This window comes from Saccopteryx leptura, chromosome 5, assembly GCF_036850995.1.
Source record: "Saccopteryx leptura isolate mSacLep1 chromosome 5, mSacLep1_pri_phased_curated, whole genome shotgun sequence".
NCBI lineage: Eukaryota > Metazoa > Chordata > Mammalia > Chiroptera > Emballonuridae > Saccopteryx > Saccopteryx leptura.
This window is the reverse complement of record NC_089507.1, coordinates 209,624,876-209,637,908: the sequence shown is the minus strand read 5'-3', so window position 1 is coordinate 209,637,908 and position 13,033 is coordinate 209,624,876. Positions and strand designations below refer to the sequence as shown.

Sequence of the window (13,033 nt, the reverse complement as noted above, 5' to 3'; positions counted from 1 at the left end):
TTAGAGCTTCGTTCTGAAGTGTAAAGGTTGCAGGTTTGATCCTTGGTCAGGGCACATATAGGAAGAGATTGATGTTTCTGTCTTTCTCTTTCTCTCCCTCTCTCTCTCTAAAATAAATATATATATTTAAAACCCCCTGATATTTAAGAATTAACAGGTGAAGACAGAGAAGAACAGGCAGAGAGAATAGCACCCAAGAAGACTGGGAGATACAGAAGAGAGGGTGAGGCGTGGGCAGTCCTGGAAGTGGCCATGGTGGTTAAGAGGGACAGAGCCAGGAGAGGTGGGCAGAGGCCAGATCACATAGGGCCCAGAAGAGGCCGAGCGGCCAGTGGCCTTCTTTCTTCCCTCTCCTCTCATTAAGTACTGATTGAGCACCTCCCGTGTACCGGGCACTGTCCTTGGCACTGTGGGTACCATGATGCATGAGACAGATGCCATAGTGGCCTCACAGAACTCCCAGGCTGGTTGAGGAATGACTCCCCAGCAAGATGCTCAAGGCTCAGCTTGGAGCCCCCTGCCTCTTCTGTTAAAACTGAGCTATCATTCATGTGATTCACCCTTTTAAAGTGTGCAATTTGTGGTCTTTAGTGTATTCACATCTAATTCCAGAAAAATTTTATCGCCCCCAAAGGAAACCCTGTACTCATTAGCCGTCTCTCCCATTCCCCACCCCTTCGCTCCTGGCAGTCACTAATCTACCTTCTGTCTTTATGGATTTGTCTATTCTGGACATTTCATGTAAATGAAATCACACGGGGACCTAACCTTTTGTGTGTGGCTTCTTTCACTTGGCACAATGTTTTCAAGGCTCATTTATGTTGTCGCATGTACTTCAGTCCCTTTTTATGGCCAGATCCTATTCAACTGTACGACTCTAACACATTTTATCCATTTACTCTTTCATTGATGAGTATTGGATTGTTTCCACTTTGGGGCTATTATAAATAATGCTGCTATTAACATCTGTATACAAGGTTTCGTGTGGACGTATGTGTTTCTTCTTCTTGGGTCTACCACCTAGGAACGGAATTGCTATTTCATATGGTCGCTCTGTGTCTAGGTTTTGAGGAACCACCAGACCGTTTTCCAAAGCAGCTGCTCCATTTCCCATTCCCACCGGCAGTGCCCCCACATCTTTGCCAACAATTGTTAGCGTCTGATCCCTCTTCTTCTGCAAGGGGCCCTGGAGAGAGGTGCCCTGGCTGGGGGAGCGCAAGGCTGGGCCCCCGGGCCTGGACGTGAGACTCTGAGGGAAGCCGAGGTCTTCTTTGCCCACCCTGTTCCGTGGGTGAGCCATCACCCGGGATCCTGGGCTGAACTGCTTGGGCTGCACCAGCCACCGCCGAAGCCACCATTAGACTTGACTGAGTCCCCGCCCCCAGCCCCAGGCCGCTAGGCTTCCCTGGAAGCAGCTATTTCTGGCTATTTCTGCTTCAGGGAGGAGCAGTGGTGGGTGGAAAGTTTGAAATTGCTCAGTGGGGTGATCTTGAAGTGCAGTGCACTGAGGACTCAGGACAGCCTTGACTTGAGAGGGGAAGAAAGGAGCTGCTCTCACTGAGAGTGCTGGCCCTTCTGGCATTGTCCCAGCAGTAGGCTGGGCCTGTCGCCACCTGCTGGCTCCCTGAGGAGGGGAAGAGGCTGAGGGTGGGCCAGAGAGCTGGCCTGACCAGGCTGCAGGTGCCGGATACTATGGAACGCAGGGCATAGCACACCTGGGGTCTGAGGAAGGGGTGGAAACGGGGCGGTCAGTGCGGTGAGGATGACCCACGGAGGAGGCTGGGCCCAGGGGTGGGCGTGGCAGCTGAGGGCAGGCCAGCAGGGCTCTTGGCATGGTGGGGGGAGGGGCTGTAGTCTGTCTGCGCAGCTGGCGATGCAGCGGGAAGACAAACAGAGCGGTGTGGGAGCTCAGGCTCTGGAAGCAGCCCCAGAGCTGCCACTCACTCGCCGGAGGACCCCAGGCTAAGTGTTGACCTCCGCAGCCCCGCCTGCAAACGACACTGACAAGGCTGCTGCAATGCCCGGTAGCGGCTGTTATGGTTATTATCCTGTAATGTTCTAGAACACTGAACCACAGGCGATGCTCCTGACCTTTCTGTCAGCGTTTGCCACCTCCGTGGCTCTCTCCACACTGACACCTGCATCGGTTCTGCACTTCTCTCTGCTGCCCACGTCCCCGCCCTTTGGCGAAACTGTTTGGCACAATTCTAGCAGGGTGGCCAAGTGGTCAGTCAGCCCTTGGAGGCAGCCGGGTCCGGGTTAGAACCCCAGCTTTGCCGACCTCAGCCACTTGCCCCTGGGCGAGTCATTCCCAGGTTCCTACCCGAGCCTCTGTTCTTCCTAGACCCGGGGCAATGTTGGCAGGCAGCTAGTTAATAATAGCAGGTTGTTAACCCTCATCACTGGATTCGGAGGACTAATCGATCTGATGCCTGGGAAGCGCTGAACACCATGCCTGGCACACAGTTACGGCCCGGGGCAGAGGAGGTGAGGACTGGGACCCTGGGCAGGAAGAAAAGGACAGGTTCCCCGGGCCTGGGAGTGGGGCTCACGGACTCCCATGGTCAGCCACCACGGGCTGCAACGGCCATCCAGGTGTGGGAATGGGCATTCGCCGCTTCATTTCTGTACAAAATCCATCTTGGCTGCTTCTCCGTCCTTGAGTCACATTCCCTGTGGCGCCCCATATCCGCAGGTCTATGCACATGTCCCCAAGAGGGGAACATGTCCCCATTGTCCCATGGCCTCAGGAACATGCTGCCCCGTGGGCCCTGCACCATTCTTCTGCTCATCTCTTCCTTCCTTGGTTCATTCACACAGTAGATTTAAAAAAACAACAACAAACTTTAAATGTTTATTATTTTTAATCAAATTGTAGATATTTAGGTGTACAACATGCTGTTTACATCTATATAGTGAAATGATTAGACCGTTAAGCTAATTAACATATCGTGTCCATTCCCTCCTATAGTTACCTTTGTTTTGAAATGTTGGGCCGAGGGTACAAAGTTGCAGTTATGCAGGATGGATAAGTGTAGAGGTGTCATAGCCTAATGGCTATTAGTAATAATGTATTGAGTATTAGAAATTTGCTAAGAGCATGAATTTTGGCTGTTCTTGCTACAATAGTTATTTATTGCATCTCTGCTATGAGCCAGGCTTCATGGTGGGCACTGGGGACACCAGTCAATGAGACAGACATGTCTCTGTCCTCATGGAGCCAACCCCCCCAAAAAAAACTATACAAATAACCATAATTCTTTTATACTAATTAATCACCCTGTCATTACAAATTGTGATAGGTACTGCTCAAAGCAAAAATGCAGAAATGCACACACTGTGGGGGAGACTAACCAGGGCAACTCGACTGAGATCAGGATGATCAGGGAAGGCCTCTCGGAGGAGGTAACATTTTGGCTGAAATCTGAAGGATGAAGAGGAGATTGCTGGCTTAAGAATGGGTAGAGGCCCTGGCTGGTTGGCTCAGTGGTAGAGCGTCGGCCTGGCTTGCAGGAGTCCCGGATTTGATTCCCGGCCAGGGCACACAGGAGAAGCGCTCATCTGCTTCTCCACCCCTCTCCCTCTCCTTCCTCTCTGTCTCTCTCTTCCCCTCCTGCAGCCAAGGCTCCACTGGAGCAAAGTTGGCCCAGGCACTGAGGATGGCTCCATGGCCTCTGCCTCAGGTGCTAGAATGGCTCAGATTGCAGTGAAGCAACACCCCAGATGGGCAGAGCATCGCCCCCTGGTGGGCATGCCGGGTGGATCCCGGTCGGGCGCATGCGGGAGTCTGTCTGTCTCCCTGTTTCCAACTTCAGAAAAATACAAAAAAAAAGAATGGGTAGAAAGTACATGTGTAAAGGCCTTGAGGAGCTCAGTTTTTTTGTTTGTTTGTTTGTTTGTTTGTTTGAGGAAGTGAAAGAAGCCACTGTAACTGAATCAGTGAGTGACTAGGGAGACAGGTGGGATGATGGGACAGGTTGGGAGTGAGGAGAGCCAGGTACTTGCAGCATCTTGGAGGCCACATTGCCCGGAGCTGGATGGGAAAGGAAGCGAGGTGGGAGGGGAGGAGGGCTTGGTGGTCGGGTACCCCCATGAACGTGCCAGTGCAGGTCACCTGGCCAGGTGGCATCAGCTTCCCCAGGGCTCCCCCGGCGGGTAGAGGCTGCCTTCAGGAGGCAGACCCCTCTGTCTTGCTGTCCCCATTCCTCCGAGGTAACTATAGGAGGGAATGGATACGATATGTTAACCACACTTGTGGCTGCACTGACCACAAGTCAGGGCAGTCTGCTCGGTGGGGCAGAGCGGGTCAGGTGGCAAAGAAAACCCAAGCTTGTCAGCGGCGATTTCTCCCAACCAAGGCAGCCACCATCAGCTTCCTGCCGAGATGGGTCTGTTCAGCCTCACTCGCGACAGCTGGAGACGGAGGCGAGCAGATGGCCCTGCTTGGCCCCGATTCCAGCCAGATTGCCAGGGAGATGTGGGCAGAGCGGCGGGGTTGGCGCCAAGCGGGAAGGCGCTGGAGGAGGGCGGGGGCACCTCTCTGCCATCCCTGTGGGGTCTTGCCTGTCTGGGGGTACATCAGCTGTGGTCCTGGAGTCCGCAGCTGCTGGGAGCCCCCTGCACAGAGATGGCCTCTGTCTCTTATGACCACCTGGAGAGCTCTTTAAGAAATGCAAGATGTCAGTGGCTGTATTCCCAGCTCCCAGCACAGGGCGGGCCCAGGCAGGAGCTCAGTGGTTGTGTTGTGTGTTTATTTCTAAAAGAAGTGATGGTGCCTGGCCTGTGGTGGCGCAGTGGATAACGTGTCGACCTGGAACGCATAGGGTGCCAGTTTGAAACCCCAGGCTTGCCTGGTCAAGGCACATACGAGAAGCAACTACTACAAGTTGATGCTCCCCCCACCCACTCTTTCTCTCTCTAAAATCAATAGACAAAATCTTTTAAAAAAAATAAAAAGATAAATAAAAGAAATGATAGTAGCAGCTCTCAGCTGTTGTCTTACTTCATCCTCTTAGCAACCCCACAAAGGAGGCGCCGTTGTGATTCCATTTTACAGATGAGGACGTTGAGGCACAGGGAGGAGGAACGACTGGCCTGAAGCCACAGCTTAACAAATGCGTGAGAACAGTTGGGTCACTGACAGACTGACGGCCAAGCCTAGGAGTTGGGAGTTGGGGGTCTGGGGACCGGGAGCAGACGGGCCTGGCTGGAGGGGACACCATGTCCCCTTTGTGCTCTCTGAGCCCCAGTTGGCCCCTGAGACCCAGCTCCCTGCATTGTATGCGGTGCTCCGAGAGCGGAGATGGGCCCGGGAGGCAGGGGGACAGGATGCAGGTGGCCAAGCAGGCTGCACAGTGCCCAGCTCCAGAGCAAGCCCTGCGCAGGACGACTGCATAATTCCCCTGGAGTTATGCAGGGTGGGAGGCCTGTCAGCAGGGCCACGCCCTGCGGGGCCTAGAAGACCAGGGTCTGCCACCTTTCTGCAAGGGGCCATTGCAGACGTGTCCCGATAACACTTAATGTACAGGAACAGCCTGCCTGCCCGATCTGTCCCGTGGGCCATTGTTCGACGACCCCAGTGAAGGCCACGGAAGGATTTTGAACTTCATTCTAACAGCAATGTGGAACCCCGAGAGGGTTTTAAGCAGAGAGTGAGAGGAAGAAAATTTACACTTACTATGTCCTGAAAGATCTGACTACGCCACCCCCACCCCCACCCCCAGGGCAATGTTTCCTCCACCTGTTTCTGGGTCCCTAAGCCCTTCCATCTGCAAGAAGAGGCTTGGCCTGGGACCTGAGGGCCGCTGACGCTTAAGCAGGAGAGGGCACTGCTGTCTCTGCTCCGGTCACCCCCCTCCCCACGCCAGCTCTCAGCACGGGTCTGGCCACTCGGCGGGCTCCCACGATGGTGGTCCCCATTCCTGGCCTCAGGAGCAGAGTGGAGCAGCCCTGTGCTATCAGCCTGGGCTTTGACATCCGTGCCTCTCCTCACCCCCCTCCCCACGCCGGCTCTCAGCACGGGTCTGGCCGCTGGGCAGGCTCCCGCGATGGTGGCCCCCATTCCTGGCCTCGGGAGCAGAGTGGAGCAGCCCTGTGCTATCAGCCTGGGCTTTGACATCCGCGCCTCTCCCTTCCTCCACTTGGCTGCCTGTGACTGTGAGCTGCACTTTCCTGACCCTCTGTCTCCTCTTCTCCGTAAAGGGAATAATTACAGACACGAATTCATGAAAGAGTGGCTCTGCATTGACCCCGAGGGCAAAGGAGAGGCTCAAGTGAGAAGACACTGTTGATCGTTTTTGTCACTAGACCCCAGAGGCAGGAGAGCCCGGTGGAGCCCTGGGCGGCGGGGTCTTGGCTCAGGGGAGCTGTGTGTAGAGTCAGGCTCCTCAGAGATGGAGCGAGTTGTCCTGCCACTTCGGCTGAAAATAACTGCCCGGCGCTGGGGTAATTATACGTCTTGGGCTCCCACACAGCACGGAGACCACCCCAATCATTACTGCACACGCAGGCTGCTCTTAACAGCTGAACCTTGATTTCTGCCTCAAAGAATTTCTCCTGGACAGGATGCTAGTCCACCGCCCATCCCCATGGGACCTGAACCCTCACTTCCTGTGACTAGAACCTTCCTGGACAGGGATGTAATGTCACCTTTACTCTCCAACAGCCATCGCCGGGCTCAGGACACCCTCTTTGGCCCGTGGACAGGCTGGACCTTGGTGGTCAGTGGCTTTGCCATAATATCCTCTTATGGCCCTCAGAATGGGACCACCTATCAGGCCATCCACAGCTTTGCAGGGGGGACCCAAGGGCAGCGCTGCTTGTTACAGACACGAGCCATCTGGGGTCAGCACCAGGGGGCGCCTGCTTGGCTCAGAGATGGGGAAGCTGTGTCCTCGGACTGCGCGAGGGGGCTGCTGATTAGGTCAGGGTCCTGGAAGGGTGTGGAGGGCTGACTGTGTGCCAGGCCTTCGGGAAAGAGCAGTAAGTGTTGTCACTGTCCTGTCCTCCTGGGGTTTAGGGCAGGCAGGCGTAAGCCCATGCTGAGGGTGTTCAACTTTGTTTCTAGAGCAATGGGGAGTCATGGAAGGGCTTCAGCAGTTGGTGATGGGGCCCCAAAGCAGTATAAACAAACAAACAAGACCCTTCGTGTCAGGACCTGGGGAGCGTGGGTTTTACCACCCCCCACACATAGCTGCACACGCGTCGTGTGATGGGACGCTCACGCCTGTCCGCTCTGTTGCAGTGCGCTACTTCCTGAAGAATAGGGTCAGCCCTGATCTGTGCAACGAGGATGGACTCACAGCCCTGCACCAGGTAAGGCCGGGCTGGTAGGGGTCCCTGGCTCCCCGCTCACCACCTGGACGGGTGCCCCATTTCCCCGCTTTTTCAAACTGCCCAGAACCCTCAGGGAGGAGGGGGGGGGAGGGGAGCCACAACTGCCTGATTTGAAAGGCTCTTGTCTGCTTGGAGACGCGTGTGTCTGTTACAAACACACCCGCAGAGCCCCAGTGCACGCTCACGCGGCGTGCACACAGCCTCAGAAGACAGGGAGCCTTTGTCCACCTCACCCTGACAGCCCAGCAAAGGCTTTGGCAAGCAAAGCAACGTGTTTGGAACTTGACAGTTTACGCAGCACGTTTGTTCACGCCCACCGTGGCATCTGTGCAATCCTGCTGACGAAGGTGATTGACAGAGGGGCTGTGTGACCTGCTGAAGGTTGCACCGTCATGAACTGTAGCCCTGAACCATGCGCTATCACAGCAAACATCCTTCCTAGGGAAGCGTGATGGGTTGAGCCCCCCCTGGGTGGAGAAGGGCTGCAGGCTGTCATCTCTGGCCTGGGCGCGACATCAGCCTTCTAACTGGTGCCCAGCATCTAGCTGGCTCGGCCACGACTCACCCTCCACGCAGTGGCCACGGGGATGCTCAAGCCAACGATCTCCTGGTGTTACTCAAAGCCCTGTCTCCTGGCTCCCCGACCGGGCCCAGCGGCCCTTGGGTTCCTCGTGTCCACTGTGCTGAGCCCTACCGTACTTTCCCACGGGCACTGGCTACCCCCGGGCAACAGCAGGAGCCCGACAGCTATGCTGATATATCCATGTCCATTTCTCCCGGGCACCCCTTCTATCTGTCCTTTTAGCCATTAGTGTGATCATCTGATGTTGGTCCCCTCTGCCCAGGCTCTGAGCCACACAAGGGCAGAGCCCCTGTCTCTTGCTCACTGGCATACCCCAGCATCTACCCCCATGCTGCTGTGGGAGCCCCATATGTACATGCTGGCCTAATGAATGAGCACACGGAAGCCTTCCTGTGCCCTGGCCTGAGTTTCTGACAGGTGGGAGGCCAGGCTGCCAGAAGCCTGGGCTGGTGAGAGCCTCTCCACCTTCCTTCGAGGACAGGAAGGGGTGAACTGGCACCGGCCACTGCCCTGCCCATGAGCCCCAGGGCAAGTCCCCACTCTCAGCCTTCATCCCAGTGGCTCCCTGTGTGTCCTCTCGGCTTCTCCTCCTGTCCCTTCCGGTGTCCAGAGATTCCAGCTGTGTGACCTTGGGCAAGTTGCTTAAGTTCTCTGGGCCTCGCTTTCCTCATCTATAAAAAGACCCATCTCTCAGTGGGTTGTTGTGAGGATTGAATGATTGAATACATTAATGTAAAAATCCTATGCGCATCACTTGGGACTGAGTCAATATTTATTAGCTGTCATTATTATTAAAACTTTTCACATGTTCGTTTCTCTGTAAGGGCACTTCACTTGTGTGAAGTGTGGGCTGATGCTCGCCACAGCGTGCTGACATGGTATCCCCATTTTACAGCTCAGGAAACTGAGGCTCAGGCACAGCCCTCTGTGATAGAACTTTCTATGACGATGGAACGTTCTGTGTCTCTGCAATGTCCAGTATGGCAGCCTGCAGCAACTATGGCTGTCGAGCCCTCGGAATGTTGTTCTGAGAATGACAGGAAGCAAGGCGTAGCCAAGGGCCAGCAAGGTGCCCGGTCCTGGTAACCCTAGTAACGCCTCCAAAGGCGCCAGCTCTTCTCGTTGATGAGGTGGCGTGTTATTATTACTGCTGTTGCCGGAGCCGTCGGTGCTGTTGTCATTGTTATTGTCAGGATTGCTCCAGGGCAGCCGACGTGAAGAAGTGCTCTCGGTGCCCGCGAAGGCATGGGCAACGACTTCACTTGGCAACAGGGAGCCTTCACTTGGCAACCGAGAGCAACCTGCGGGGATTAACCAGGAAACCCTTTCCGCGGAGGACGCGTGGAAGGGCAGCCGCAGGGCTCCAGGCAGAGGCGATGAGGCCTCAGCCAGGGCAGTGGGCATGGGGCATCCGTGAGGAGGTGGGGTCCACACCCGGTCTCTCTGGAGCGACCTGGGAAAGGAGGGGATGGAGGAGTCATCCAAATACCAGGTGCCATTTCCCACTTGCAAGAGAGGAGGCCTCCCTCCTCCACGGTGCCCCCCCACCTCCGCCATTGCACCCGCCCGGTGCGCCCAGCCCCCAACCCAGCCCTTGCTTGGACAGGCTCTCAGGTGCAGGCTGCTCTAGCCCCTGGGCATCCCTATCACAAGACCGTGGGTGCATAATCCTCTACCCCTTCACCGTGAGGCTCCCTCCCCCATCCTGTTTTCGGCAGCCCATAAGGCTCTTCTGTCCGCTGACCCCAGGGGCCGGACAGGCTGCAGTCAGCGGACAGGGGTTGGGGCTCCTCGCTTTTCCCTGCCGCCTCACTTGGGCGCCTCTGGCGCCCTCTGCGGGCCGCACCGCGCCACTGCAGGTTTCTCTGCACCACCTGAGTCAGCGCCAGCTTCACCACCAGGTCACCTGCGCCCCACGTCCCACCCACGGACCGAAGAGATGCCCTCAGAGTCAGCCAAGCCCAGACTGGCTGACGCAAAAAGAAAACCTGGGTGTCTGGCACCATCTGTGCAAACGACTGTTCCTTTTCCACACGTTTTGTGCTGAGCCCCAGCTGCACTGGGGGTGGGTGGGGTGAGGGCTGTGGGACTGCCCCTCCCCATCCCCTTCCCCACACCCACCTGGGGCCATGGGCGGGCATCCAGTCCCTTCTCCCCGTGCCTACCCTCACGTCTGTTAGACCAGGACACCATCATCTCTTTCCCGGGCCATTTCAACATGGCTCCTAACCGTCCCTCTTCTTCCCAAAGAAGCTGCACTTGCAGTCTCTTCCCCACGTGCAACCAGAGGAGGGCTCTAATACAGACGAGCCTGGCTGTGCTGTCCCTCCGGATAGAACTGCAGCGTCGGCCACTGCACTGAAGGCCAAGCCCTGGCCTGGGTGGGCAGTGCTGAGCACAGTCCCCGCTGACTTCTGCAGCCTGGATGGTGGCTCCCAGCCTTCCTCCTCTGCCATCGCCTCTCCCTGCCCATCGCCCTGGCTTGAGTCCCCTCCTTCCTCTTGGAATCTTTTCCTCTCTGTCCCTGCAGTTAGGGAGGCAATGGCTGTTGGGCCCCTGAATTGATCTGGGGGGCTGCAGCCTCCCGACCTTCCCTCTCTCTGGAGCTGTCCCACGTGTGGACAGGCAGGAGCACAGACACGCTGCCTCCTCCTAAGGGCTGTCTCGGGACTGCCTTACCCACCCACCCACCCCCACCCCTGGGGCCTTCACACTGAGCTGAGTTCTTTCAGGGGAGGTTTGATTACTTGGGGTTTCCCCAAGAACTGAGCTCCTGAGTCAGAAACTCCTAAGTCAGAGGTGTTAAACTAGGAGAGATCTAGGGCCACACCTTGGAGGCCGCTGCTGGGAAGGGGAACCCCCTAAAAACCCCAGCCTCCCGCCTCCACCCACATCAGCCGGGCAGCTCTGCTTGAATCTATTGTCTATCTAAGTTTGTGTGCTCCGTACAGTGTCGTTTGAAAAAAGCCTTCTGGGATTAAGAAGAAAAAGTTTCAAAGCCACATTCAAAAAGTTGTCTCATTCCGCCAACACTTTCAAAGAATTTTTTTTAACAGCTGACTTTATAAAAAAAAAAGTCTTATCTTTATATCTCTATCCTGTATATTGTTAACTTCCTCACAAGGAAGCAGGCTCAGAAAGGTTAAGTGGCTTACCCAAGGTCACACAGCAGGTGGATACTGGAGCTGGATTCCACCTCGGGCAGTTTGGTTCGTGTCCTTCTCGTGGCCTCTCGAGGGGAGCCTGGTGTGTCGTCCCCCCCACCCCCGGGGCCCGGGGCCCTGCCTGGAGCTGACCCTGCCCGTGTCCCCCTCACAGTGCTGCATCGACAACTTTGAGGAAATTGTCAAGCTGCTCCTTTCCCACGGTGCGAACGTGAACGCCAAGGACAACGAGCTGTGGACACCCCTGCACGCCGCGGCCACCTGCGGCCACATCAACCTGGTGAAGATCCTCGTTCAGTAGTACGTGCCCCTCGCTTCCCCAAGAACAGCCTCTCCCGCCTTTGGTTTTTTCCACGTTCTTTTTTTTTTTCTTCTTTCATCTCTTTCCCTCTCCTTTTCTTTTTTCCTGTCTCTGCCCCTTTCTCGGTCTCTCGGTGCCGTCACTTTCTCTTCCTCCCGCATCCTGTCTTCCCCTATGTCTCCTTCTGTCTTTGTTTCTTCCTCTCTCCTCCTCTCCCTCAATGCCCCCTTTTCCTCTCCATCTCTGTGTGCCCTTATCTTTGTCTCTCGATCTCCGTCTCTCCTTCACTCTTGATCTCGCTCTGTCTTTTCCATTGTGTCTCTCTTCATTATCTCTCTCTCCCTTCATTTTCTACCCTACCACCACCCAAATTTTCTTGCAGTAAAATACACGTGACATAAAATTGATCATCTTAGCCTTTTTTTTTTTAAAGTGAGAGTAGGGGAGATACAAAGACAGACTCCCACATGAGCCCCAACTGGGATCCACCAGGCAACCCCTATCTGGGGCCGATGCTCTGCCCATCTTCTGGGGCCATGCTTGCAACTGAGCTATTTTTAGCACCTGAGGTGGAGGCTCCATGGAGCCATCCTCAGTGCTCAGGACGTTGTGCTCAGATCAATCAAGCCATGGCTGCAAGAGAGGAAGGGAGAGAGAGAGAGAGAGAGAGAGAAGGGGGAGAGGGAGGAGGTAGAGAAGCAGATGGTCGTTTCTCCTGTGTGCCCTGACCGGGAATTGAACCCAGGACTTCCAGATGCTGGGTGGATGCTCTACCACTGAGCCAACCAGCCAGGCCCATCTTAGTAGCCAGTTTTAAGTGTACAGTCCAGTGGCACTAAGTACATTTACATTGTTTCACCAACATCACCACCATCCATTTCTAGAACTCATCTTCCCAAACTGAAACTCTGTTCCCATTAACAGTAACTCTCCATTCTCCCCTGACCCCTCCCCCCCCATACCCACCATTCTACTTTCTGCCTCTATGATTTTGATGGCTCTAGGTTCTTCGTCTAAGCGGGGTTAAGTAGTATTTGGCGTTTTGTGACTGGTTTTATTTCACTTAGCATAGTGTCCTCAAGGTCTGTTGTGTTGTAGCGTATGTCAGAATTTCTATCGTTTTAAGGCTGAATAACATTTCATTGTGTATGTATATACCACACTTTGCTACCCATTCATCTGCCGATGGACGCTTGAGTGGCTTCCATGTTCTTAGCTATTGTGAGTAATGCCGTTTTCAACATGTGTTGAGACCCTGTTTTCAATTCTTTTGAGCAAACACCCAGAAGTGGAAACGCTGGGTCATAGTAGTTCTATTGATAGTTTAGTTGTTGTTGTTGTTGTTTTTTAAGGAATCACTATATTTCTTTTTCCAATAGCTGTACCATTGTGCATTCCCACCAACAGTGCCCAGGAGTTCTAATTTCTTCACATCCTCACCAACACTTACTTTGGTTATTTGATCATAGCCATCCCAATGGGTGTGAAGTGGTATCTTATTGTAGTTTTGATTTGCATTTCTCTAACAATTAGTGATGTTGAGCATCTTTTCATGTGCTAATTGGTCATTTGCATATTTTTGGAGAAATGTATATTCGAGTCCATTTATACACACACACACACACACAAACACCCATCACTGGGATATTA

At 54.6% G+C, this 13,033-nt stretch overlaps 1 protein-coding gene across 2 annotated transcripts in view; it reads left to right on the top strand.

The window, feature by feature from the left end:
• Positions 1 to 13,033, top strand: part of PPP1R16B (protein phosphatase 1 regulatory subunit 16B) — a 95,779-nt gene that overhangs the window by 69,113 nt on the left and 13,633 nt on the right. For both annotated transcript variants that reach the window (XM_066387818.1, XM_066387817.1), the window contains exons 3-4: positions 7,244 to 7,314; positions 11,237 to 11,382. In XM_066387818.1, the coding sequence (XP_066243915.1) occupies positions 7,244 to 7,314; positions 11,237 to 11,382 (217 nt within the window). The remainder of the gene's footprint in view (positions 1 to 7,243; positions 7,315 to 11,236; positions 11,383 to 13,033) is intronic.